Source organism: Balearica regulorum, chromosome 7 (genome assembly GCF_011004875.1).
Source record: "Balearica regulorum gibbericeps isolate bBalReg1 chromosome 7, bBalReg1.pri, whole genome shotgun sequence".
NCBI classification, from domain to species: Eukaryota; Metazoa; Chordata; class Aves; order Gruiformes; family Gruidae; genus Balearica; species Balearica regulorum.
This window is the reverse complement of record NC_046190.1, coordinates 18717162-18743499: the sequence shown is the minus strand read 5'-3', so window position 1 is coordinate 18743499 and position 26338 is coordinate 18717162. Positions and strand designations below refer to the sequence as shown.

The following is a 26338-nucleotide window of genomic DNA, read 5'->3' as shown; positions in this document are numbered from 1 at the left end:
AATTCTAAACTCCATCCTACAAGAGTAATTTAAAATCCAAAATACCATTCAGAAATCTGTTGGTTTTTTTTTTTTTTTTTAATATATTTAAGATTAATCTGCCTGTCGAGCAAGTCCTAGGGGTGGAAATCAATGCAAATGCAGTGAACCAAGTGGTTTTGTTTTGTGCAAAACAACCTATCTGTTGGAATTCCTGTCATAATTACCAACTATCCCAGCTGCAGTGACTGAAATAAGTTCACCATAAGCCAATCTCACTGGCAGTCTTCATTTTGCTTAGCTTGTTTAACATCTGGTACTGCTTTGCAGGTTCTGTGTTAATTAAATCATAGGAGTCTACTCAAGAGTTCCCAGTTAAACAGTGAACACTTTGTTGAAAATGAGCACAAACACTCTATGGATTTTTAAGTGTTTTCCTAAATCTAAAATCCTCACTAATAAAGGCAGATATATCTCTCATTTTGTCCTGGTACAGAATGAGCTCCTGGATAATTTGTACTCTATGGATTCACACTGCATCCACCCTTTCCTTACTTGCAAGGCATAGGGTGCTGCTGTGTTTCCACAATGATTTGCTTCCTATCACATTATCCAGGGTAATGACGACTATGTAGATGTTAAGTGAAATCACTGTTGATCCCTTCTTACAGTGTATAAAGTCACCATTTAAGATGAGCAGGATAATACCAAGACTCGCTTTTTTTAATTACTTTTGAAGACACAATATCTACCGTTCCTGTGGCTGCCGATTACTCAAGGACTCTTTGGGACATTCTGCTCGCTGCATCAGTTTAACTAAAATACAACAGAAGTGCAAGGTGGGTGGATAAGCCACCTGACCAGACCCATAGCCTGACAGAGGATCCACAGCATACGCTGCACATGAGCCGCACAGTCTCCTTGCACAGAGAGCCTCTATAACACCCAGGATATATGTTCACTCAGCAGGCATGGGGATCAGACCCCATGTGTTTGAGATGACCTGGATCACAGTGGAGAATAGAAAACCTACCATCTTAGTTACAGCAAAAAGCTTAATTAAAAAGCTTTAGTTAACATAAAATCTTAATTAGTTCATCTTTGCTAACGGTTTGCTTCAACCGAAGCAGCCTACAAAGTGCTCCTACAAGCAGTTCAGCCGGTATATCCAAAGGATGGGTAATCCTGGCAACCTTTACTGGGTGTTTTTGCAAGCAGCTGAGGCCAATGGTCATCATTGACATTGATGACCATTGATGACCAATCATCTGGCACAGCTGAGCTGGATGAGGCTGCATGCCTGCTTTCATGACAGGCAAGACAAAACAAAACAAAACAAAATCAGATTTGTTTCTTCTCCACTCTCTGAGATCCCAAGTATTTGCCGGCTACTCAAGTCAAAAGTGGTGAGATAAGACTTGCTTGTTACATGTAAAACATCCAGTGTTACATGTCTGACCTCAGAAGTATAGTTGCAAGATGACAGGAAGGGAAAAAAAAATAAAAATCACAAACTTTTTTTTTTTGTTTATTTCTTTACTAAAGCAAAGCCCAGAAGGCTTTATATTGCAAAGTCCTAACAAGAAGTCATAACACAATGAAATGCATCAACTTTTTATTCAGGTGAAGATTCCCAGTTTAGACCTTTCTTCCTAAAATGCCCACAAGAAAAGAAAAACCAGCCCAACATTAAAAGAGGATGGCTGTTCCTTCCCCACTTCCATGTGGTGGGTGAGGCCCCTCTCTGGGCATGCCCCATTCGCCTGCCTTTAAAACCAAGGACCGCCACAATGCTGCTGGACCTGTGAAGGTGGGGTTACCAGATGGAGGACTTCTCTGGCCAAGGATTTCCAAAAGAATGGTACTTTCCTTGTTACCAGCTGTGAGTATTTACTGTAGGAATACAAAATTAATTTGTTGGGTTGAAGTGCTACCTTTGGTGTGTGCCTGGGGTGAGTGATAGCCTACTAGATGTTGCATGGGGCCTATGTTGTTACTGCTGCTCTGGGGAACTTGAAGCCCCTTTGCCTGTGACTTTGGCCTTGCTTCTTCACTAAGCAGAAGGGACTGTAATAATTTGGGGTTTTCCTTTGAGAGCTGTGGTAGGAAATGCAGGTGCTGGCACCTGCCTTCCCACATATCCTTCATCTGCCTCCCCAGTGTTAACCTGAGGAGTTCTGAGATCCCATCTCTGCTTTGGAGAGAATTCACCCCATGGCTTCAAAGCACCCACCCTATTTCTCTTTTCTCCCTCCCCCCAAAAAAGCTCGAAGTACGTCCTATATCCTCAAAAAAGAGCCACAGGCAGCCCCGGGCGCTGCCCTGCCCCGTCCCCGCGGCCGTTGGCGCCACCCGTTGGGCAGGCGGTGGCTCCGCGGCGGGGCCGGCCATGCCGTGCCCCTGCCCTCGCCGGCCCGACGGCTCGCACTCATAATGTCCCCGGCTGCCTCTCCCCTTCTCCCCAGGCTGAGAGTCCGGCTGCCCCGCGGGCCCTGCCCGGCCCCGCTCCGCGGCGATACCTGCGCGGCTCTGAGGTGACTAACGACAGCAAGCCCTACGCCCTCTCCACCGCACGTGAGCGGGTAGCTCCGCTGCCGCTCGCCCCCGCGGGGAAACCGGTGCCGCGTCTCCGTTGTTCCTCCGCTGTCCTGCTCAGAGCCCGCCCCGTTCCAAGGCCCGGGATTGCAGTTCCCGGGCCGCCGTCGCCCCCTCGGGCGCCCGCCGGTCTCCGCAGAGCCCTCTCTATGCGACGCTGCCGCCCTCCCCGTCCTGCCTCGCCTCCCGTAAGCACACTTAACCTATGGTACCAGGCGTCCCTCGCAACACCCCCGCTGCTGTTAAACGTCTTTTTATTATTGTTGTTCCTTCAGAAAAAGGTCAACAGTGAAACTAGCGAACTCCTGCGGGTCCCCGGCGTCCTCTGCCGCGGGTGCCGCCCAGGGGCTGCGGGGTGGGGTGCGGTGCCCCGTGTGCGGCCTTGCCGGGCAGGGCGCCGGGGTGGCCCGCGGGGAAGGGGAAGGTGACCGCGGGGCGCGTCCATGCAGTGCGTCTGCCCGGCTACCGACCCTGTGCGCGCCGATGCCTGCGGGGGGTGTTGGGGCAGCCGGGGGTTCCTGCGGACTCGTTTAATCCTAGCACGAGCGGGCAAGCGGCGAGGCCCGAAGCGCTGGCTCAGGCGGTGGGTGCTAACTCGGCTCTGGGGGGGAGGGAGGGGGATGCCGGCAGCTGGGCTCGGTTTTTCCGCGGCGGAGGGTGCGCGGCACGCCGGCGGAATGCAGTAGACGCTGCGCGGGGGGAGCCTTTAGCTGGAATATGGTAGAGGCGGGGGAGCTGCCTCCAGGGCTCCTCTCTGGCGTGGAAGATCCTGTCTAGTTGGCAGCTCTATGGTCCCGGATGTGACCGCGCCGGGGACGGCGGGCGGACGCGCTCGCTCTTCCTGCCCTGCCTCTCTGATTGCTTTCCGGGGGGGGAAGGGCCGGGGCCGCGCGCCTGCGTGAGCCGGGCCCGCTGCCCCCCGCCCCCCCCCCGCCGAGGCCGCTGTCCGACGCGGTGAGCGGCGCCGGCTGCCAGCGCTCGCGGCGCCGCCGGTGCGGAGGAACGCGCGCGCCCCGCCCCCCTCGGCCCCCGCCGCGCCGGGGGGGCCGCGCCCCCGCCCCGCTGCGCCGCTGGCATCCCCGGGGCTCCGCGGCGGCAAATGGTGGGGCCGGACGATGCCGGAGCTCCGGGCAGCGCAGCCGTGCTTCCCGCGGGCCGGCAGGAGGCGGCGGCGGAGGAGACGGAGGAGGAGGAGGAGGACGGGGAGCGGGATGGGAACCGGGGCTTGAGCCGGAGGAGCGGCGGGCCGGGGCAGGAGCGGCTCCTGCAGCGGTACCTGGCGGCGCTCGGCCCCACCGCGGCGGCGGGTGGGAAGCGCTGCCCGGAGAAGCCCGCCAACGGGGCCGCCTACGCCGTGGGCCCCCGCGGGAGGATGACCAACGGGGACGTCGGCTTCCTCCTGCTGCTGCCGCCGGAGGAGCCGTCGCCGCCCCCTCGGGCAGGACGGGCCGAGCCGGGGCGGGATGAGCCGGGGCCGGGGGAGGAGGAAGAAGCGAAACTGCAGAACGGGGGCTTCGTCCCCTGCCCGCCCGGCCCGGGAGCCGGCGGCGTCCCCGCGGGAACCGCCTTGGAGGAGCCGCTGAGGAGCTGCCGGCTGCGAGGCGAGGCGGAGCGGCGCGGGGGAGCGGCGGCGGCGGCCGGTAGCCCCTCGCCGCCCCTCGGCCCGGGGGACGACGCGGGCAGCCGGGCGCAGGCTGCCCCCGGCTTGCGGACCTCCCGGGGCCGGGCGGAGCCCGCTGCCCTGCCCCCGGCGCCCCTCGGCTTCACAGACGTGAACCTGAACTCCCGCAACACCTACGAGGTGAGCCGCCGCCGCAGCGCCCCGGAGCACCTGCCCCACGGAGGGACGGCCCCCGCGGCCCCTGTGCCACCGCAGGAGCCGGCGGAGAGGGCCCGGCGGGCGGGCATCGCCGGCGCCGGCAGCAGCTTTGCCGAGTTCTTCACCAGGTAATGGAGCAGGCGGCGGGGCCGGTACCGGCGCCCTCGAGCCTGAGGCGGCGGGGCGCGGGCAAGCTGGGTGCGCTGGAGGCCGGGGTTAAGGGCTGCCGGGCCGCCGGTTCACGGGGGGTGGTGGGGTTGCGTGAAGGTCCGTGTCTCGGTGTCAGCAGTGTCTAGCCGCTGGTCAGATGATGAGCGACTCCAAGCCGACGGGATTTTTTGCCACCGAGTAAATACTGGTGCAGCAAGAAAAAGGCTTTGTGTTGGATGTGGGGGTGATATGATAAAGATGCTCTTGCTGCTACAAGTTATATGGACTTCAAACTGGAATTTGCTTCCTGTGCCAGAGCGTTTTGCTGTCTGAATAAACGCTGCTTAAACTGCTTGGGGAATAAGCTAAAAGTTGTTGGTATTGGAAGCTACTTTTAGTGATTCTGAGAAGCATTGTGGAATTTGCAAAGGCTCATAAAGCTTTTGTTACCTGTTGACAGTGTAGATACAGGTTAGTTATTCCAAAGTGTGGTGTGGAAAGTCTCAAGGACTAGGCTTTGTGCTCAAATTAATTGGACTTCTGTTAAGTTTCTAGCACAAACCCCAAAACTTAGGACATCCAGCTTCATTACTTGAGGACTCTGTAGCATTGCTCATTCTTTAACATACTACCCAGGAAATATGTCTTTACTTTAACAGTTTATAGCATACTCTATAGTACTTCTATTATGTTTTAAGAGGGGAGTTTAATTTCCAAACTTCTAACAGTTTTTATTCTCGGAAACGCTGGGGCTATAGTTGTTGTGTGACAGTCACTTTGATGGCACGATGGGTCTCTTAACCGTCTTGTGAAGACGGAATAGGATTAAATCTATTAACTGAAGAATTGATATAGGAGAGGTTTGATCTCATGGCAGGATCCCAAATTGAGAAGTAGGCTCCTTCTGCCAGCCCTCAGGAAAGGGAGAGATGGATTCCTGCCGGAGGTAAGGATAGTGGCGGTTGCAGGGTAAGTTTGATGCCTCCACTTTGTTTCGAGGATGGGTTGAGAGATGTCCCTCTACTCCCACTATTTCATATTAGTGTTCTTCCCTCCTGCACCCTTTTTCTCTTTTCCCTTGTTACGTGGACTGCAGTACGTTACCTTCCCTTTGCCTTATTACTTGAACAGTTTGACATTGGTACTTGTGGCTTTTTGCCCCAGAGCAATAGCTTAATGAAATTCTGGAGAATTTTCCTCATAGAAAAGTCTGAACTTGGTGTGCAGTAGAAACTTGTCAGTATACACTAAGGTTTGCTGTTTTCAGTGAAGGCTTGAGTAACGCATGGAAAAAATCTAATTGCTTCTATTCTGGCAAAAGCTATAGTGCTGAAACCTCGGTGGAAAAAAAGGATTTGCTAGAGAGCCAATTTTATAGCCACTGACTGGCCCAGCCTCTTGTACGTTTTGCCTGGTGAGCAATACTGGCTTCAGAGACTTTACCTTCAGCTCTGCCTATACGTTCATAACAGTGTCTTAGCTACAGCTGATTTCATCTGAGCAGCCAAAATGAGATCTACTAATAAAAACAACTTTTACTGATTTTTTTTTTTTTTACAAACAAACCCAACCTTGTCTTCCTTGATAGATTTGTCTCTAAATACAGTAACACTAGAGCTTGTAGTCTCCATTGCTTAGAAAAGTGATAATAAAACTTTCTTTTCATCATTTCTTTGAGTGGTTACTTTTTGTCTTCTGAACTATTTCTGATACTTTAAAAGCTTAGACTTCCACTTTTGTTTTTAAACTCCTCAGATTCATTCAAAACTGAGTTGCCATTGTAAGTGGATTTTTTTCCGGTTCTTAGAAAAAGAAATACCTTGGCTTTCAGTAATGAGGACTCATTGTTAAAAACTGTCCTGTGATTGAATGTTGGTGACAGCTATACCTCCTTCTGAAGCTTCTCACCAGATGGTTGCTTGTATTTTTGAATGAGCACATAGCCATAAATGATGTTACTCCTCTAAATTTAAGTTGCACTGGGTGGCCGTGATCTATCAGAAGTGCTTGCTAAGAGAGAACAACTCATCGGTGTTTTGTCAGAAGGTGTATCTGCTCCCACAGTGTACAAGAAAAGGTACTGGATGTGCTGAACACAGGTAGTTCAGCAGTCTGGAGCATCTTATGTAGGATGTTTCACACTTGTAATGCTCTTCATCTAGTTTACAAACCATCTAAAATTTGGTAGCTCCTGTTGTTTCTTCTAATAGTCATATGGAAATCCTTTTAAAAGGTGGACATCTCTCGCTGTTATTTAAAAACTGAGCGAAGGCAAGGGGGAAGTCCTGCTGCCTTCACTGTGAAAGCTTCATTGTTGTAATTGCCCAGTCAGACAAACTGTTTGGTCTTGGCAGATCTGGGTTAGGAGGCTGCTGTTTCCAGCTGCTCGTTCCCATCTCTTCAGTTATCAGACTGGCCTGCTTTGCAGTTCTTTGAAATGATCTGTGTTAATTGTCTGTCTTTGTTTCACTGAACAGGAGGAGAAACTGATGAGGTGAGGTAGGGGAAAAAGCGAGCAGCTGTCAACAGTAGCATCTTATCCAAGCTCTGTGATGGGAAAAGTGGCTGTGCCCTCGAGATTGTCAGTAATTATTATTCTAAGATAGTGGGAAAGTTTACATCAATGATAAGTCTTTTTGTTCTACTTCCTTGTTTCTTTCAGCATGTGAAGTGGGATGCCTCAAGTAAATCAGAGGTACGTGGAGCAGAGTGCCATGGCAAGGAAAATAGCATGACTATGGTCACTTGTCTCCACTGTGCTACTGTTTTGGTCAGAGTGTTGTGGCTTCTTGAAATTCACCTGTCACTGCTTTGTGCTCCTGTGTATGATTCATAATACAGACATATATAAGCAGTGTTCTTACGGTTTGTGCTCTTACACAGCAGCCTACAAGCGCAATGCTCTGTTCTTAGGTTACTGGATCACTTTTGGGAAGCCCCGGTGGATTGCTATTGGGTACAGAATGATTCAGTGAGCAGGGGTGTTGCATGGACAGTTGAATTAAAGCCATGCTGATTACCTTGATCGCAGTATGCTTTATCCCCCAAAGCAGCACATACAGAGCAGAACAGTAAACCAAAAAGGGCAAGCAGCAGTGAGTATTCCAGGGCTGAGAGGAAGCCACAGTGATTCTGAACGTCTCTCAAAGATTAATTATACTTCATAGTTCTACATTATGTACCAGGCATCTTCTCAGCTTGTGTAGATATTGTTCCCTTCTGAACTGTGTATTTACTGGATAAATTTAGGTATCAGGTAGTTGGCAAAGTTTCTCATTTCATGCTTAGTATTGACAACAGCAGTGATACTTTGTTGTAGTAAAGCAACATTTTCCCAAATACTTGTCTTCCATCTAACAAGTTTTCCTGATGAAATAGCAAAGAGCTTAATTCATAACTGCCACTTCTTGTAGGTCTTTAGGATGTGCTGTGAGCAATAGGTGTAAGGGGTTGTAGGCATGTATGGTAGTTGGCACATACGCTTCTAAAAACTGTCTTTAGTCTCATCCTTCCTTCCTCACCCAGAATGGTTGTGCTTAGTTTTGAAAGATTTTTAGTTGTGGAGATGATGGAAAGTTGAAGAGAGTCAGTATATGTAGGACCAAAGAACTGAGAAATCACTGAAGCCCACATCTTTTTCTCATTCTTTGTAAACACAGTTCTGTGATTCAGTAAGTAGGTAGTTCTTCAAAAGCTGCTAATCTTCTTGCTCCTACAAATGTCCTTGACAGAGACTGTAGAGGGTAGCAAGGAGGTTCACTTCCCTGAATATTGTTACTTGTGTACGTAGTAACGTCTCTGGGTCTAGCTTATATTTCAATTTATTACTAAGGAGCACTTGCAGCTCTTTGAGCTATATGGGTATATACCTAGTGTACGGTTGCATCTTGTGAATGTTTAATACCAGAATCAATGTTTCTCTTTGTATACAGAGCTTTTCTGTCTCATAAAATGGTGTGAAACTTCAGGGGATGTACTGTGCATCCATGGGGAAAAATCTGTTTCATGGGGTTTTGGTCAAAAATGAGAGTCAAGTGGGGAATGAGCTGTCCTAGTTGCAACAGATCTTCTAAATCTTCTGTTTGTGTAAAGATCAGAGAACAGATTGATGGGGCCACTTTGCAATGCTTAATTTATATTCCTGTATTGCTTGTGCCTATATCTTGGTCAGTTCTTGCTGACATCCCGAAAGACTTGTGTGTTTGTCTTTGACTTTGTGGTTGTTTGTTTTCCCTGTCCAGATTAAAAAAAAAAAGTACAGAGTGCTCCTAATAGGTCAAGGAAATATACTGACAATATATTGGGAAGATAATTGGTGAGAAGAGCTAAGGGAATACAACAGCTAAGGGAGTACAACAAAGCTCGCCTCCCCAAAAAATATTGTGAGGGCACCTTTCTGTCTTTGTCAGACCTCTTTTTTTGCATCCTCTAAACAATCTTGTAATTTAAGTAAAAAAGGTGATAATTATAATTGATTTGAATTAAAGCTGACTGGAGAAAGTAGGCAAGAGTAGCTGGACCCAAATCTGTGACTAACTTCAAACAGTATTCTTTTTTCCTGAGTTAGGGACATAATGAACTTGATATAAAAAGCATTCATATTATCAAAATGAGAAGCTTCTCTGTACATTCTTCATTCACTGTTTGCTAAGAATGATTTATTTTATGAAGTTGTGTTGACATGTTGCACAGTTTCTGGCTTTTGGTCATATGAATAACAAATATAATGACAAATTAAGTAAATGTAATCTTCAGAGTAAAACAAACTGTAGCAAACTTTGAAGACGAGTGTTCAGCACTTACTTTTTTTGGCTCCCAACTTTTTAAATAACTGTGTGCATAGAAAATTTTACCGAAATTATATACAATTTTTATTCATAAAAAGGACAAAGAAATATCTCTGCACATCCAAAGTTTTTTGCAAGTGTGGATCCCACTGTAGCAAGTTAAATCTGTATGACAGTAGCCTTGTTTTAATTAGTGAATCAGTTCTAAGCATCTCATAAAAATGAGCAAGTCCTCAAGGTCTCTGAATTGAAAATGCCAGTTTGAGAAAGTTTCATTCCCAGGTCTCATGATGTATAGGTTTTAAAGAGTTTTGTGTTTCTGGAAAACATCAGTAATGGATGTTTCACTATAAGTACGTAAAATGCTATGCACCCATGTTATCATTTTGGTTAGGATGTCTGTGGAGTAGCAAACCAAAGTTAAATTTAAGGTGTGCAAGCAGAAGAATCGTACACTGATTTAGCTCTGGATAGGTATCAGATTACTCTATTGCTCCAACTTCTGCTGCAGCCCATCTTCCCCCCCCCCCCCCCCCCCCCCCAAAAGCTGACTAAATAGGTGTCACTTCTAAGACCTTAGAGGCATACATACAATCTTTGTCAGTTTAAACTACCCGAAGTATTATTAGCAGTTTCTCTGCTTTCCTTGGTAGACAGTGTAATATTCTACACTGGTACAGATATTTGCACTGGGAGCCTTATAATACCAATAGGATTTTTTTCTGAAATAAGTTCTCATTAAACTAATGCTGGAGTTTGTGGGTGGTGGTTTTTTTTTTTCAAGCCAAACAGCTGAAATCGCTGTTTAGTCTGCAACAGACTGTTGGAGTCATAGCTTGTTTTGCTGAGGAGTGTTTTACAGAGACATTTAAACTTAAGCTGAGAGTATCTGCCTCCTCCTCCCCTTATTTTGCAGAAGGCCTTTTTGATTCCTTGATCTCTTCTTATTTTGTGTCACAGAATTTCTTACAGACTAAATATATTGAGAGTAGTGCGACAAAGTGAATGGGACCTCTCTTCTGAATAGGCTATAACTAAAAGGAGAATGTTTTACATGGAAAACAACAACCAAAGGAGGTCGCTTTAATCACAGCTGGTCTCTAAGAAAATGATAGTTTTATGCTTTTGCTCTTCTGGCTGTTCAATTATTCATTAGGCTATTTTGTCTTGATTGTTCAAGAATAAAAAAGGAGTTTTAAGGTTTTTTAGTCACGCTTCATTCATGTGGATGAAAAATTGTAATTCTTCTCTTCAGTTTCTGGGAACTGCTGAGATATTTATGATATAAAGCCTGTCCTTTTTATCACTTACTGGTCATTTGTTGTTCAGCTGGGACGGGACTAGATTTGTTAGATGGGGTGGTAGGCATTGCTGTAAGCTGCTCAGCCTGTGCTGTGCTTCTCAGCCTTCTTATTATTACTGCTTTCTAAGGAAGTGAAGCTTGGGCAGTTGCTGCCTGATCTCTCTCATACTGCAGCCTGTTAGCCAGGTTCAGTCAAACCTCTCTGAGACTGAGGACTTGAATATAAAAATCCTACAGGTTTTTGAATGAAGGCTGAGCATAAGGAGAGCCTGCAAAGGACAGACTCTTAATTTGGCTCTGTATTTGCAGAAACCAGTGAGCTGTGCAAACCACCTGCAGAGCATATTGCTTCTGGCCTGGTATTAGGGTAGCAGTGTGAGAGGTGGATGGATGTTGTGTGGGTCAACTTATGACTTCAATTAGTAGAAAACTGGTTTTGATGGTCATAGATGAGTTTATTCTTCCAGAACTTCTGAGAGCCAAACACTCAGACTGGTGTTCTTGTAAATTCCTTTCCTCTCAACAGAAAAGAATACCTGTAGCCAATGGGAAGAAACACTTTGCAGTTTTTCTCCATTCTTCTCCAAAGTACTCCTTTATTAAGGAGAAATCATGTTCAGTTTCCATCATTATATTGGAAACTTTTATTAATGCGCTTTCAAGTAAGTGCAGGAGTCTTTAGATAAGGTGGTACAATAAAAGGCTGCCTTGCTGGCTCCCCTCACCTAGGGCAGTTCTGTTGATCTAAAACTTCATGAAGGCCAGCTATAAGAACCTGCAAACTTAAGTGATTGATTGTCTAGAAGTAAAGGAGAAAAGACACCAGAGAAATAGAGAGCAACAAAACACTTATAGCCCTTCTGCCTCTGCTGGAGCCACAGAAACCCAGGCCTGCTGCTGCCTGTCACTAAGGTCTGGTTTCATGTGCTGAAGAAGATGCTATGGGAGAGGGATGATGGTACTTCACACATCTTACTAGTGCTCCAAGTTGTTGATGCCATCTCCTCTGCTTTCTATAGCAGGGGAAGCTTGGCCCTGGCCAGGTCTCAGACCTAGCAAAGCTCAGTTCTATCTGTATTGCTTCAGTTGTCTAATGTATTCATTAATGTAGGATCTTGTCTGTCTTGCTGCTGCGCAATAGTGAAGCCATTTGTATGGTGGATGCCAGAATGCTTTAAAAAAAGCAAGCCATGAACTACCAAAGGTATTTGGGCAGTTGATAGCTGTGAAATGGGAAGCAGTGCAGATTCCAGAGCACAGAGTATCTCTAGCTTTTTGTTGTTGTAAACTTTAGGTGTTTTGCAAGTTGCTTAGTGTTCCTCAAATTCTGTAGGCAGCTGAGTGGTAGATTGGGGAATTTCTTCCTTGCTTTGTAAAACACAAAGTCATCGGGCAAAACTGAAAGGAGTCAGGCTTTTGCATATTAATATCAGCTAACAGATCAAAAATGGATTCTTGCATTTTGTAGTATTTCTGCAATTTATCACTGAAGCAGTGACATAAAATATATTGTGAATTGCTGACCACAGCAGAAACCTGATACACTGAGTAACTACAAAAGTAGTACAGTAGTACTTTGTAATACTACATTACACAATCAAGTAATGGACAAGCACTCTGTCTGAGACCAGAAGGGGAAAAATATTAAATGAGACTTAATTATGCTGGTCAGAGAAGTGAGCATCGCCAACTCTTGGGACAGTCTTTAAAATAAAACACTGCCTTGTGTTTGAACTTACAGTTCACTGAGTTGTAGGCTGTGTCAAAGGCTGGAAATCTTTCTCACCTTTGTCTTGCAAACGTATCTCATAGGAGCATTTGGACTGTAGGTGTAGTGAATGCCCTGATAAAGCTGGTGACTTTTGCCCTCACTGAAAGTGAGTCACTACTAGAATAGTTTCAGGTAGCTTGCTTCATTAGGATGTACTGTTGTGAGATATCTTGGGGAGCTGATTGAAGAATTTGCTGTTGTCGGGGAAACAAAGGGAATGTCTCTTCCCTGCTTCTGGTATTTATTTGATCCTCTGTGAGCTGCTGTAGCTTGTTAAGCTGTGGAGTGAAAAAATGTAGATGGTTTTCTGTGGGATTAGTGAGTTGAATTGACTTGCAAGGTATGGAGAGTGTTGGAATCGATGCTGCAGAAGGGAGTGTTGGACACTACTGGTGCAAGGAAGTGAAACAGGCTTCCCCTTAGTGGAGCTGAAACAGCTTGGCCATTGTGTGCGTGTGTGGGAGGAAGGGGTCTTATTCCTCTACCACTGTTTTGCTTAGAGTGTGTTGCTGGTTAACCAGCTGTGACTTAGCTGGAGTAGATATTCCTGGCTGTGCAAGAAATAGCAGAACATCTGTAGTCAACTGGTAGAAATTCTCCACTTCTTGCAGCTGTGATCTGGGATTTTGGTTTAGATTCTGTGGACAAGTGACTTTTGGTTATTATTACAGAAGATTGACTAGAGTGTTTGGTGTAGTGTCAAAATAGCTGCTGAACTGCCTGATTAAATATGAAGATGGTAGTTTGGCATAGAGCTTTGTTTTGCTAGTTCACTCTGAAAAGTAAAGGCGAGACCACACATCTTCACTCTTTTTGTACTTGAGCATTCTGAAATTTAACCACTTCTGTTACCTTGCACATGCATCTACTTGTTTATGTTTTTGAATGCTTGAGCCTGTTTGTAAAGCTGACCTGTGCAACAGCTCTTTGTGAAGAGTATAATATAGACTGTTTACCAGGAAATGTTCTGTACAGAGTGTTCTGTAATATTGCTAAATGCATTCAACTCTTAAAACTTCCCAGTGTTTGTTTACCTGTAGTAAAACTGTTTTGCCAGTGGAGTTTGTAAAGCCACTTCAGGACTGGTATCAACGAGGGGCTTGAGCAATAGGGTTGATCTAATTTAGTCTCTTCAGTGTAGTTCCGCAATAGTTCTGTTAATCTTTGTGGCCTAAGATGCCAGAAACCTCCTTCCCCACCCCTCAGTCCTTAGCAGCTACTCCTTGACAGTTCATTAAATTTCAGATATGCCCAATTGTAGCTGAGGCTTTAGTTCACCAGTAATATCAATGGAAATGTCATCATTTCATTTTAAAAAAAAAAAAAAAATGCTGCAAGCTTTGTCTTACTAAAGATACATGTTCTCCTGGTTAGTATTTTTGTTTCCTATTTAATTTTTTTGCAGGGGGGAGGAGGAAGAAACTGAAAACTTGCTTGTATAGCACTTAAGACTGTAGTTTGAGTATTACAAATGCAAACATTGAAATTCCTTTGGAGTGGTTTGGGATATTCTTTGGGTTGTTTTGGTGTGGAGAGAAAGAGGAGATCTTTATACTGCTAAAAGGTTCTAAAACTAGAAACATCCTGTAATACATCTGTGTTTGGGGAGAAGCTGGTGTCTACCTTCTCCTTGTAGCAAGGTGGTGGAAGATGTGAACTGTAAAATTGGTTGGGTCACGTCTCTTCCAGTATAGGGCAGAGCTTACAAACTTGTGCTTGGAGCAACTGTATAAATCTATTGAATCAAAATAGGCTGATGTTATTCTAAATTATTGGAACTAAAAATGTAGAATGTTTAATAAATTCTAAATTTAATAGTGTTTTGTTCTAAATCACCACATGAAGAATTTTAAACTAAGCCTAAAAAGACTTGTATATGAACTTCCAAATTAAGGTTGAAATATCAGAGTAGAAGATGAATTGAAAAGTGTATTTGTAATAAGTAGGGGGTATTTAGTCTTAATATTGATGTTTGTGTCAGTTTTCCAGCCATGACTAATAATGAGAGAAAACAATTATGAGCATATGAAAGTGTCCAGGAGCTATTTGCTCAATGTCATATAATTCAAATCTAAAATAATGGGGAAGCAGTGGTACCCTGTCTGTTGGTCTAAGAAGGAATTACTGTGTACACTCTGAACGTGCATTGTAACTCTTTGAACGCTTTTTTTATCAATTCCTACTAATGGTCTACTGTACATAAACAGTTTAAAATGTAGAAATAGAATCCTACTTTTGTTGCTCTGCAACCTTTGTAAGTGGCTAACCAAAAAGGTTTTATTTCCTTTTAATGATTCATTATTTATCCTTAGAGTTGAGTTACATTTGTTTCTGTATGTAAATTATTGAAAAGTCTTGTTTGAAGCAGAGGAGCTAATTGTGTATAATCAAGCAATGGGTTTTTTGTTGTTGTTTCCAAATTCTTACACATAAGACTTTAACAGAATGGACAAGACTTGAGTATGAAGAAAAATTCTGCTGTGTTCTTAAGCAGCTGTTGCTTTTTACACATGATGAAAACATGCCAATGTGAATGTAATAATTCTTGCTATGTGCTCAGTTATAGTCATGAAGGAATATGGAATTGCAGGCCTGCAGGGGTCCTCAGAATTTGTGCAGAGTGTTTTGAAAGTATGGTTTAAGTCACAATGATTCATTTTAATACTATACCAGTTAAAAAATACAACCCATCTATAACAATTTCTGGGGTATAACTCTAACTCCTCACTGATACAGCTCTCTGGATAAAGATTATTAGTTACATAAGTAATTTCCTTTTCAGTTTGTCTTTCAGCTAATTCAAATTTCAAAATTAGACCTATTCTGTATGCCTAGAAAGCTTATTTAAAAATTAGCACAGGGATAGAGCAAGAACGGACTGTGTGCACAAGCAGAACTCTAATCTTTCTGGAGATGCAAAATCATTTGTATCGTAATACATATACAGTTTTTAATAGGTTTTATTATTTCATATTGCTTTTACAAATTCTGAGGTTTTATTGGAATCAGTGAATTTTTTGTTATACTTTAGCTATTGCAGGGAAATGCAACTTTCAGGGTTTTTAACTGTATTTTTATAATTATATTTAAAACAAACAGAAATCCTAGACTGTTTTTTGTCCAACTCTGTGCTCATTTGTAGTATTAATTCCATGCTGGATTCCCCCTTAGGCCTTTGTGATTGTGGGATGAAAAGTTACATAGGATAGAGTGAGGATGTTCTCGATGTGATGCTGATTCCTTCCTGTTTGTCATGCTTCCTTGAATTTAATGTGAGACAGTTGTCTTGTACCTGTTATTAGACACTGTGTTAGATGCGTGCTAAAAAGGAAAGTGTAAACAGCCCTCACTTCCTTTTGAAAGCCACAAGAACTGGCAAATCTTGTTTTCTCAGTGGTATCTCTTACCACCCCTTCTTGAAAGGTGGATGCAATGAGAAGAAATGATTGTTGATTGAAAATGACAGTAAACCAGATTGTTAGTGTGTGAAAGTCAGAAAAATGTTCTAATGGTAAGCTTCTTTCTAAAAAAAGTTAGAGTACTAAACATTACTGAAGAGGTCACTTGCTGGAACCATTTTATTTGTAGATTAGAGAGTAAACATTTTAAGCGAGGTCAAAGTTACCTTGCAAGGGAAATTAATTACAGAATAGTAGTCTAGCTTTCAGCATCAGTATTTAAACATAGTGTTCATTTATTTCTAAGATATCGCTGAATTCTGAATATTTTATTTGGAAAAAATTATTTGGTGCGCTATGCTTCAAGTTTTGCCAGGATTGCTTTCCAGGGATGCCTACAGTTTTCTGTTGTCTAACATGGTGCAGCATTTTGAGTTAGATTTATTTGTATATTAAAGTGAACGGTAAGGAAGCATGCTTAGCTGCTGAGGTGTAACAGTAGTGATGATCATGTGTTTTATGCTCTCTTCTGAGACCATGTCCTTGTCTCAGTACTTGATACTACTTGGGTTTTGCCTCTTTTCATAGCAGGATTAACAAATAGGAGAAAGGTGGGCTCATGTTAAGATGAGTATCAGTATGAATGATATTAAATGGCTCAGGTATAACATCCAACCTTCCTCTGCGCTTGAAATTTGTATATAGGTAACTAAAGGCAGCAGAACAGGTGAAGCTTGGGTTTGAAGATGGAGTTCTAATGATTTGAGTCTCTAACACCTAATAAGAAGTAAAACAATGCTGCAACCTTTCCTTTGGTGTGGAGGAGGCAAATCCCTATTAGGATGCCTGTCTGCTTTGGCTAACTAATTATCTTTGGGTTTGCTATGCCTTTGAAAAATCTTATTGAAATTGCATTATTAGACTCACTGGCTGAACAGTTAGGATGGCTTTCTAGGCAATGTGCCAGGACTGTGTTTTAGTTTGCCATCTCACAACTTAGTTGCATTTCACAGATTTCTAAACTACCACTTTCTTTTTCCTTTGTGGTTCTAGCACAATTCATGCTCCGGCTTTTCTACCAGATTAGAATAGCTGTGTTACTGAATTACTTCCTTTAGTCCTGTAGCATTCCAAGCTGGGGCTGGCACTTCTCAAGCGTTGAATGCATGAGTTTAAAGGCTACAGGTTACACTTTTATGGAGGGAGTGGAGAGATGAGTCAGGATCTGTATCTTGTTTTAAAGCTAGAGGACTAAGGGCTGATACAGGCTTGTGAATACTGTGGAAAAGCTTGAGAAGTGGAAGAGTTTTGTGTTCAGATTTTACGGGGGGGTGGAGGGGAAAGCCAAAACACCAAAGTAAACAAACAAAAAATCCCATTAAAATATCACATTCCACCTATCCCCTTCCGAGACTTAATTCTAACTGCATTTAAACTTCACCAGTTTATCTTAAATAGCAACAAAAAAAAAGGATTTGAAAAGCAAAAGCAGAGTGGAAACAAGCAATTGTGTTACTATAACATCACATTAATGCCACCTGTAGAAATGGTTAATATCTTTGAATTACTGTACCATCAGTATGGTGAAACCCTTGCACAGTTCTTTCACAGTTGAAGCAATATTGTTAAATAACGAAGAAAACTTGCCACTTGTAGCTGTTACTACAGCTGTTGTAGTTGTGTGATCAGAGCCCGTAGGTTTTTGTATGGTGTAATCCAAACCACATTGGGAATAGATGTCTTGGTATGTGCCAGTAACGGCTTCTTACTCTGTGACGCTTCAGGTACTTTTTCAAGCTCTTCAATGCACCTACTGAAATATTTTTTGAGTGTCACTTGTGAGTATAAATATGTGTTCCAGTCTGGTTATATAAAACTAGCAGGGAAAAAAACTTGCAACTTTTCCACTGGGCTTTTGTAAACTAGAGCTTAATTCAATGAACTAATTTAATGCTTCTATTCCACAGGTCCTTTCAACAGAAAGCATTATTCAGTTCTAAAGTGAACACTGCTTTTTAAGGAATTTTGAAGTTTTCAAATGGATTTTGAGATTCTGTACCAAAGTACTATTGACTTTTCAGTCCATCTCAATGGATGACTTTTCCTGGAATCAGTGAAACTCATGAATATTCTAAGCAGTAACAAACATATCAAATCTAGTACACTTCCTGCAATTCAGTGAATGCAACTTGTAAGCTTTCACAGATGCTGTTCCTTAACAGAGCTTTTGTAAGGCTTTACTGTTGTCAACAACACATCAGATGTGATACTGTTAGCTGCCAAAACAATGTATTAAAAGTGTCCTTCCATCTTCAGCAAAGCTTATTTGTAAACCTCACATTAATTTATCTTGGATTAGAATTTCTGTGTGAGGTTTATTCTGACAGGATATAAAGTTTGACCAGTTTTTTGCCATCACAAGAAACATTTCAATTAATATCTACTCCATGAAAGTGAAATTGTATATTTTGTGCATTCATAAAAAATGAAACAAGCCTTTGCTTAATTCAGGACACCAAAGAATATTAAACACCCCCTCCCCCTCAATTCATTATGGTGGGGACTGCATTTTGGAAGGTTTGTTTTAATGTTATATTTAAACTTAAAAGTCAAATCCTGTAAGAGCCATGAACATACCTAAATCTTCTGTACAGAAATATTAATTAAAACATGTCTGTTTACACACTCTTCCTTTATAAATCTACCAGCTTCCTGGTTAATCATGAACAGCTTTGATAGTGACAGATTGCCATTGGTGTTAGAGGTATACATCTTTCAGCTTCCACAAGTGCTAGAAGCAGTAGAGCTGAACTGCCAGGTAATCCTGGTGGTACTCTGTAGTGTGTGCAGAGACTGGATGGTTGGCGCTATCCATGAAGTTGGGATGCATGAGCTATTTCATAATTCAAGTACAGAACTCTTGAATGTATCTTCCTGCATACCTGCTTCTTGGGGGGGGGGGCGGGGGGGAGTCTCCTCCGATTAAGTTCAAATAACAGCTGCTGGAGCAGTTGCAGATTTAAGGGCAAGGCTGTAGTGTAGTATCTAGTGACACGTCTTTAGAATACTTTGTCTTGTTTTCATGATTCTTTGAACACTCGTCCTTTCCCCCCTCAACACAATGTAAAGTGTCATGAAACGTGTCCTGTAGTTGTGAAGTGAGCCTTTGTTATTTATGTAAGCATGCTTTTTTTGCCCCCTTTTTTTTTTTTAAATGATGGATCTGTTTGTTTCACTAGTGGTATGCAGTCCTGGGATTGACTGAGGACAGTGTCTTTTAAAGACACTGGTACCATGGCTTGGCTTTTTCATCAGCCCTTCCTTCCAGGTTCTGTGTTAGAAACCATGAGTTTGGTGTTCTGGGTGCTTACTTTGCTTCTACAGGGATGGACTAAGATACTGCATGTTTCCCTGATGGGGACAGAGTTGCAGGATGCATGGATCACAAACGATGCTTACTAGAACACCTTGTATTAATGAAGCCATTAATAATAACAGCTTGATTCCATTAATGGCAGGTAACTATTCATACAGTGCAAGCAATTATTCCCAAACATGCTTACTCAGTTATGTGGTTGGATCAACAGCTGGGAGACCTCCGCAGAAGGGTCGGAGTGTACTGATGCACCAACAGCTTCTCTGTGGGTGTTCAAAAAAAAAAAAAATCTCTCAAGGCGCTCTCTCTTTCATCAGGTGTGTATGTAATCCCACACCCCCTGCTTGCCTATAGCAGCTGCTGCTTTCTTGAATGCAGTCTTTTTTTCCTCTTTTTAGCAAGCTGATGTTGATGGTAGTGTGTGCTGGTGGCCTTGGACAGAGTGAGCAGAGTGTTGGTGTTCCGAGTTTCTCGGTTCTTCTGTATTCCATAGGACTGCTAGTCTTGAGCTTACCAGTTCTTGGGAGACATACATGCTTTTTCAGCATCTACTTCTCTTTCTCTCCAGCTTGCTGCTGTCTGGTGGCTAGATCTTCAACTACACACAAATATCTGTAGAGTCCATTCATGCAAACTTGCACAGAAGAGATTTTCGTGACAAGCATTTGCTTGTTTCCCAAATAACAAAAACATTCTGGGAACTGAAAAGGTAGTTTGTATTTGAAAGTTATACAATGTCTTACAAACACTAACAGTTCCTAATTGTAAAACTATGCTGCATGGTCAGAAACTGACAGTGCTGGAATTTAAGAGCAACTATGCACTTTTCAGTTTGTGGTTGTTGAAGCATGCTACTTCTGTCTGGGCAAAGCCAAGAGACTGTTTTCTGTGCACAAATGTGAATACATTCAATTTGAGAAAGAAAGGTATTTTAAAACAGAGGAAATGCTTTAAGTGAAGAATAAATCTGGGGATCTCTTTCCAGTGGAAGAGGGTGAAAGTACAGGGTTACCTAATTAGCACTGCACAAAAACATCTTCCAATAAAAATGCTTCATATTCTCTTTGCTCAGAGGTCAACTCGTTAGCATTCTGAGAAGTAACCTTACAGACTACTTAACTTTTCATCCCTCTGTTATTTGTAAGCTTCTGGAAAGTAACTTCCCAATATTCAGAATAAATGTCATCTTTCATTTTCAAAGCACTTGTACATAGCATGCTCTGTGGGAGCTTGTGATCAGAGTCAAATGGTACAGCTGTTTATCTAGACAAATGGTTGCTATATGATCTTGTGATGGTTGGCTTTCTAAGTAGTAATAGAGCAATGCAGTCAGCTGCCTGTTTGAATGCAATTGCTTTAGGCATTGGCTAAGGTTATCTGCAAAACTGAAGGTGTGTGCATGTTCCCTGTTTGTGAAAGCTGAAGGTATGAAGATTGCAGAAAATGTTAGTAGAAGTAATAGTTCACCACTTCTTTGTCAAATCTCTAAGTTACACAGTGATTTCCAGCTGTTTTATTTTCAGTCTCCAAATAACTCTATAAGATACACTAAAATAAACCCCAAACAAAAGTTTGAGAGCTGTTGCATGCTGCTAGCTTACATTTAAGAAAGTGTCCGGTATTACTAAAAGGACTCTGATATTGCATAAAGTATCTTAGAATTCGGAGGTAGAACTGAATGTTAAGTACAAATATTAGCTTCAAAGCACTTATAATGAAAGCTGCTCCAAGTTAATTATTTTAAAGTATAAGAGAAAGCTAAGGTAGCACACTGCATTTGCTGAGCAGTAAATTTCTACAGTGGTGAACTTGGTTTAAAGAAATGTAAGTGGGTACAAATATCATTTGTTTATATGCTTATAATAAACAAAAAGAAAACCCTTCTCTCTTTGCAGAAACTTTTTCACTAAAAGGACAAAGGAACTCAAACCTGCTGTCCAAAGCGCTCCTGGTTGGAAGTTGTTTGGAAAAGTCCCACCCAGGGAAAACCTTCCAAAAGATTCCAGAATTATTCAGCAGGTGAGTAAACATCACACAACTCTAGGTACAAAACTTGCAAAAATTAATGCATAGGTACTGTAGTTCTCTGCTGTTATCTCCCTCTTGTTACTATACAACTATACAGTGCTCTGGGAAGACTCTTTTGGGGCTTTGTCTAAATAATAGTTACTGAGAATGAGTTTTATGATTATCTAGTATGTTCCCCAGTACATCTCAGTGCTTATAAAAAGGTGATACATGTTCAAAAAGTGTTTAAGCTTTTTCAGTCAAAACATCAGAACTTGTATTAATTTCCCGTAAAACTTTCCCTGATTTAACATGTATGCTACAATTTTTTTAATGGTAAAGTGATTGTGAAATACTGTAGGCTTCCTTTATGATGTACTGAGTTACTTTTGCCTGGTTTATGCAATAAAACAGTAGTCATACTTGGATATTCAATTTTTCTTCAAACTAGATATTAATCTAGTAAAATTTATCCTCTTAAAGCATTCTTGGATATTCTAGTGTTACAAAACTGATTTTTTAATTTTTTTTTAATCTAACTCATCTTTCCATAGTCCTCCTTGCCTGGAAGACTTACTATCTGGGTAACTTGTGACAAATTGCTTAGAATTCTGAAATGTAATCTTGTTTTGTTTAGACTTTTAATCTCACTCAAGGTATTTCTGTTTCAAAATAGTACTGTAAGTTGAACTTGTTTTGAAGTTACTGGGGTACTACAGAAAGGTAATTCTGACTTCCTCCTTCTGGTAAAGTCACACTTCCATATATTTGTTCTTGTGGAGTCTGTCTTTAATTTGATAAAATAATAATAAAATGGCTCATTGTAAAGATGAGCAATTGGTAATGCATCATTAACTTAATATTAACATACGATCCTGAAGTTGGAAGGTTTGTTGACATAAGAAATGTGAATCTCCCTTGTGTTGGTGAAAACAGTAACTTGAATCTCGAGAGCCACTTTCTCTGTCTCCTTTCCTAAATTCCGTGTAAGCTGATGCGTTTGGCAGGTGCAAATGGCTGTGAATGAAGCATAGTGTTCAGCCCTCTTCTAGAAAGAGCTTCGTGGGGAAGAGAGCCTTTTGGGAGCAACTAAAGTGAAAACCAAAAGATTCTTCATGAAGAACTTCAATGTAATGGGACTTGTCACACAATAAAATGTTGTTGAAAAATGAGATTATGGAAAGCGCAATCTCGAGGATTGGACTAGATGACCTTTAAAGGTCTCTTGCAACCCAAACCATTCTGTGACTTATTCTGAAGTAAACTGAGTGCTTTGTCAACATTTCCAAATACAATTTTCCTTATTTAAATGGTTTCCCTTTTTCGTTGGGAGAAGGTGAGTGTTCTTAGTTTATTTGCAGATGAATGCTGTTGGCTTTGTGCTACGAAAATACTGTGCTAAAAATCTAGATGTCTTCTCCATCCTGAGAAATGGAGAGTATACACAATACTACCAGTCATCTGCTTCCTGTTTTCTAGTAGTATAGATGTTTGTTCTGGAGACCAGGTCATAATCTGCAGAATTTTCTTTTGCAGTTTTATTTTCTTAGCCTGTTGTCCCTCAGTGACTGGTTTTTTTTTTAAACTGTAGTGTTCACCTTTTTTTTTAACTTCTCCAAATTGGCAGAAAAGTAAATATATTAAAACAATTTATTGTCTTTAAAGATGATTGAGTTGGTCCTAGCCACTAGTCATGTGGTTTGTGTTATAATGGTTGCCAGATTAGGGTCACCATTGGATTTATATAATCTTAAGTAATAGTGTCAGTAATAGCTAATATTTTTAGCTTTTAATTTAGCTAAAGCATCATGAGTTAAGATATACAGTTATCAAAGGAGGATCTAGATTGACTACTCTGCACAGAGTTAGATCTACGATACCTGAGAAATTGAGGTTACCCCAATGTCTCAATATTTAACAGATGTCAAATGTCTTGCATGTGTGTTTAAAATTTACAATATAGCTCCTTGTGCATATGCCTTTGAAGAAAAGCCAATTTTTTTTTTTCTCAAAAATGTTCAAATTTGCTAAGCTGATGATGTGTTAGAATGAATTATAGGCACACTTGGGTATTGAAGATCAGTGGAAAATAGTATCTTCACTTTTGAATGGCTGACTATAGTCCCTAGACTAAATTCCTCACTATGTAGGAGATGTGAGAGGCAAGAATGCAGTTTTGAGGCCTTTAAGAAGTTGATAAAAATATGATTATGTTTTGTTCACAAGTAATTCTGTGAACCTGGCAGAATACTTCCTATCATACATGGAGTGTCTCTACAAACTTCCACACTGACTTTCTAAATTGAAGTCAAGGGATCAACTGTGATCTGAAATACAAAACCCACATTTTTTCCCCAATTTTTTAAGCCATCTGTGGTCATAATGATGGCTACTCATTGTGTAACAGCTCTTGTAAAATGAGCTCATAGGTGTAAGACTACACAAGTAGAATAGGCTTAAGCTGTAGACAAGCTGCCTGTTGAGCGAGTTTACAGTAGTTTATTATTAGCAACAAATCTTGCCATTCCTGAACAGCTATGGCATTCTCTGTGGTTGAACACAAAGTTCTGTGACTTTACCGATGCCAGTGGCCGGCTTTGGGAGGGTGCAAATAAACCCTTGGTTAAGGAAACTCAGTAGTGAGTCAGCATCCTTCAGGTGAAAAATGAGATCTTAAGAAGCCCTATTGCAGGAAAAATTAACTCACGACAGGAAAAATTTCATAATTAATGGAAGGAGGAAGTCTTTTGGGTAAGGGTAATACTTAAAGCTTTATGGCAATATTGCAAAGATAAAGGATTTTCCTATTAGTAAAACAAGAAAAAAAAATTGGATTGTATATTTATAGTCAAAAGGGTGGTAGAGCTCACATGCCCTACCTCCATCATGGCTGTGGAAGCCTCCTTTGTTATCCCTCTTTTGGTAAGGGCAATGCAGTAAATTGATAATTACATTTAAATGAATGCGTGAGGCTCCCAGTCTCTGTCTATAAATTAGACATTGCTATATATGCCTCTCCAGAGAAGTCAGGTGGTGATTCTAATGGCTTGAATAACTTCCAAGAAAATCTGGAAACTGAACTTGGGATACTGTTTCAGACATTTTTTCAGACAATGATGCTAGCCAACTCTGCCTTCAGAGACTGTCTAATGAATATCACTGCAAATAATCCCTTTGCAAGTTTCTTAGCATATGTAGAAGATGATAAATATTTTTGTTGAGGAGTAACCTGCAGGGTTTGCCTGGCTGGGGAGATGGCAGAGTCCCCTGCAGCTGTGCTGCCATCAGTGTGCTTGGGGCGAGATGTTCCAGCTCAAACTGGGTCAGGAGTTGAAAGTTCTTGGCAGCTGCATCTCCCCACTCGCAGCTGCTGGCACGTTCACCTCTCCTTGGATTTAGAGCTGCCCAAGCAGGATGTGATTGAGGCCAGCTCTTTTGCTGGACATCTCCCTCCTCTGGGCTTCCTTCTTTCACTGTTTCGTGTTTGGGGTTTTTTTGGTGGGTTTTTTTTTTTAATTTAAAAAGGGAAAATAGCAGCTCCTTAGGACTGCAAATGTCAAATGCGTTTGATTTTAGGAAGTGTGCCTTTTTTTCATGAACTGCAGCTAATAAAACTGGCTACTATAACAAAAATGTGGTCATTGATGATCAGTCTGGTAAATTCTTTTTGGTCTGTACAGAAATCTGCTTTAAATTAGACTGCTGAAATATTTTAATGTAGAAGCATTTAAAGCAGAAACTGACTTGTGGGCTGATGTATAACATTTTGGTGTGTATTGACTGAAGTGCAAGCTCTGTCTAAAAAATGTAAGATTTAATTTTTTGTGCTTATGGTTAAAGAAAAGAGCTTTTAATTTATGATCAAAATTATGCTGAATATCAAGTCATTAAGTTTAGCTCTTGGCTTTTTATTAGTCCTGAATACTTTTTATTAATTTATTTAAAGCAACATGGTGACTTTTTCCTAATGTGCCCGAATTAAAGTAAACCCAAAATATGGAAATACACATCACAAGATAAGGAAAAGTAACACACACACCAAATTCACTTTATCAGCAGTTTTAACAAAGTACTGTCAGTGACAGTCTTAAATAAGAGGAGGGGAAAAAAGCTTCTATGCAAATCTGACACCATGGGAAGCTTGCAGTGATTTAGAAATGGTTGCTTATTCAGAAGTGAAGTAAAGCCATCTTTTCCAAAAGCTGTTACCTTGTGTACAAAATGGAAGGTATTAATTTTAGACAGTCTGTTAAATACTAACTCTGATTTTAATGACTGGGTCACTGTCCTATAACTAACCTCTGAAAATATTATTTTTGGATAGCTCTGAAATTTTTTTTAAAAAAGTAAAATACAGTACTCGATGGCTAAAAACCAATGTCTTCACTTGCATATTTTTCTGATGTTGTTATCTCCAGTCTGAAATCTAACACAGAAATTGCATTCATTGAATCAGCACAACTCCCCTGGTCTCCCAGGGACAAGAGCTGTCAGAGGCTCCTTTTTAGAGGAACAGATGCATTTTGAATCTGTTTTCATATGACTCAGACCTTCTAACTTGCAATATTAACTCTTCTCTTCAATTTTGTTGTTTCAGTTTAACAATGCCTGAAGCTCCTAATGGTTAAAAAGTGTATATGGCATGTTTGCCAACAAATCTAAGGATTTGAATATCTGAAAGAAGTAGGTAAATACAGTGCTAGATGCTTTTTCATAGGAGTGGTTCTTGTACTACTACTGGAGAGAAGAGAAAGGCAAGAGTTCTGCCTGCTTAGCAGATTATAGGTAGAAACACATTGGTAACAAACTGTCTTGAAACCAGGACAGACAATACATGGGGGTATTGGGTCTTGCAAGGAATGTGTAACACCTGAGTAATAATTTGTCAACTAGCAGCAGTCAGAAGGCTGTGATGGTATTCTTTGTAAACACTGTAGTGGTCAGATGCTCAAGAAATGTCTGTGATCTTTCCCGAGCCATACATGTAGTTGGTAAAATGCTATGCTAGAGGTAAAACAAAGTGTTATGTTGAAGTCTTTCAAAGACATTGCCCAGTGGTTTAGACTTTTGCAATGATTATCTTGTCAGTAAAGTGGTAATGAGACTGGTAGGACCTCAGTGAGACAAACATCTCTCCTTTTGTTTGCATAAAG

The 26338-nt window shown here is 41.8% G+C and overlaps 1 protein-coding gene across 4 annotated transcripts in view; it reads left to right on the top strand.

Annotated features, from left to right (window-relative positions):
* Positions 1 to 2692: 2692 nt before the first annotated feature.
* The window catches only part of TBC1D12 (TBC1 domain family member 12), a 47141-nt gene continuing 23495 nt past the window's right edge, over positions 2693 to 26338 (top strand). For 3 of the 4 annotated variants that reach the window (XM_075758266.1, XM_075758267.1, XM_075758265.1), the window contains exons 1-2: positions 3449 to 4521; positions 21074 to 21197. In XM_075758266.1, the coding sequence (XP_075614381.1) occupies positions 3674 to 4521; positions 21074 to 21197 (972 nt within the window). In that variant the 5' untranslated portion in view covers positions 3449 to 3673. Of the gene's footprint in view, positions 2763 to 3448; positions 4522 to 21073; positions 21198 to 26338 lie in introns of those variants that run through there. The other variant, XM_075758268.1, reaches the window with a different exon arrangement.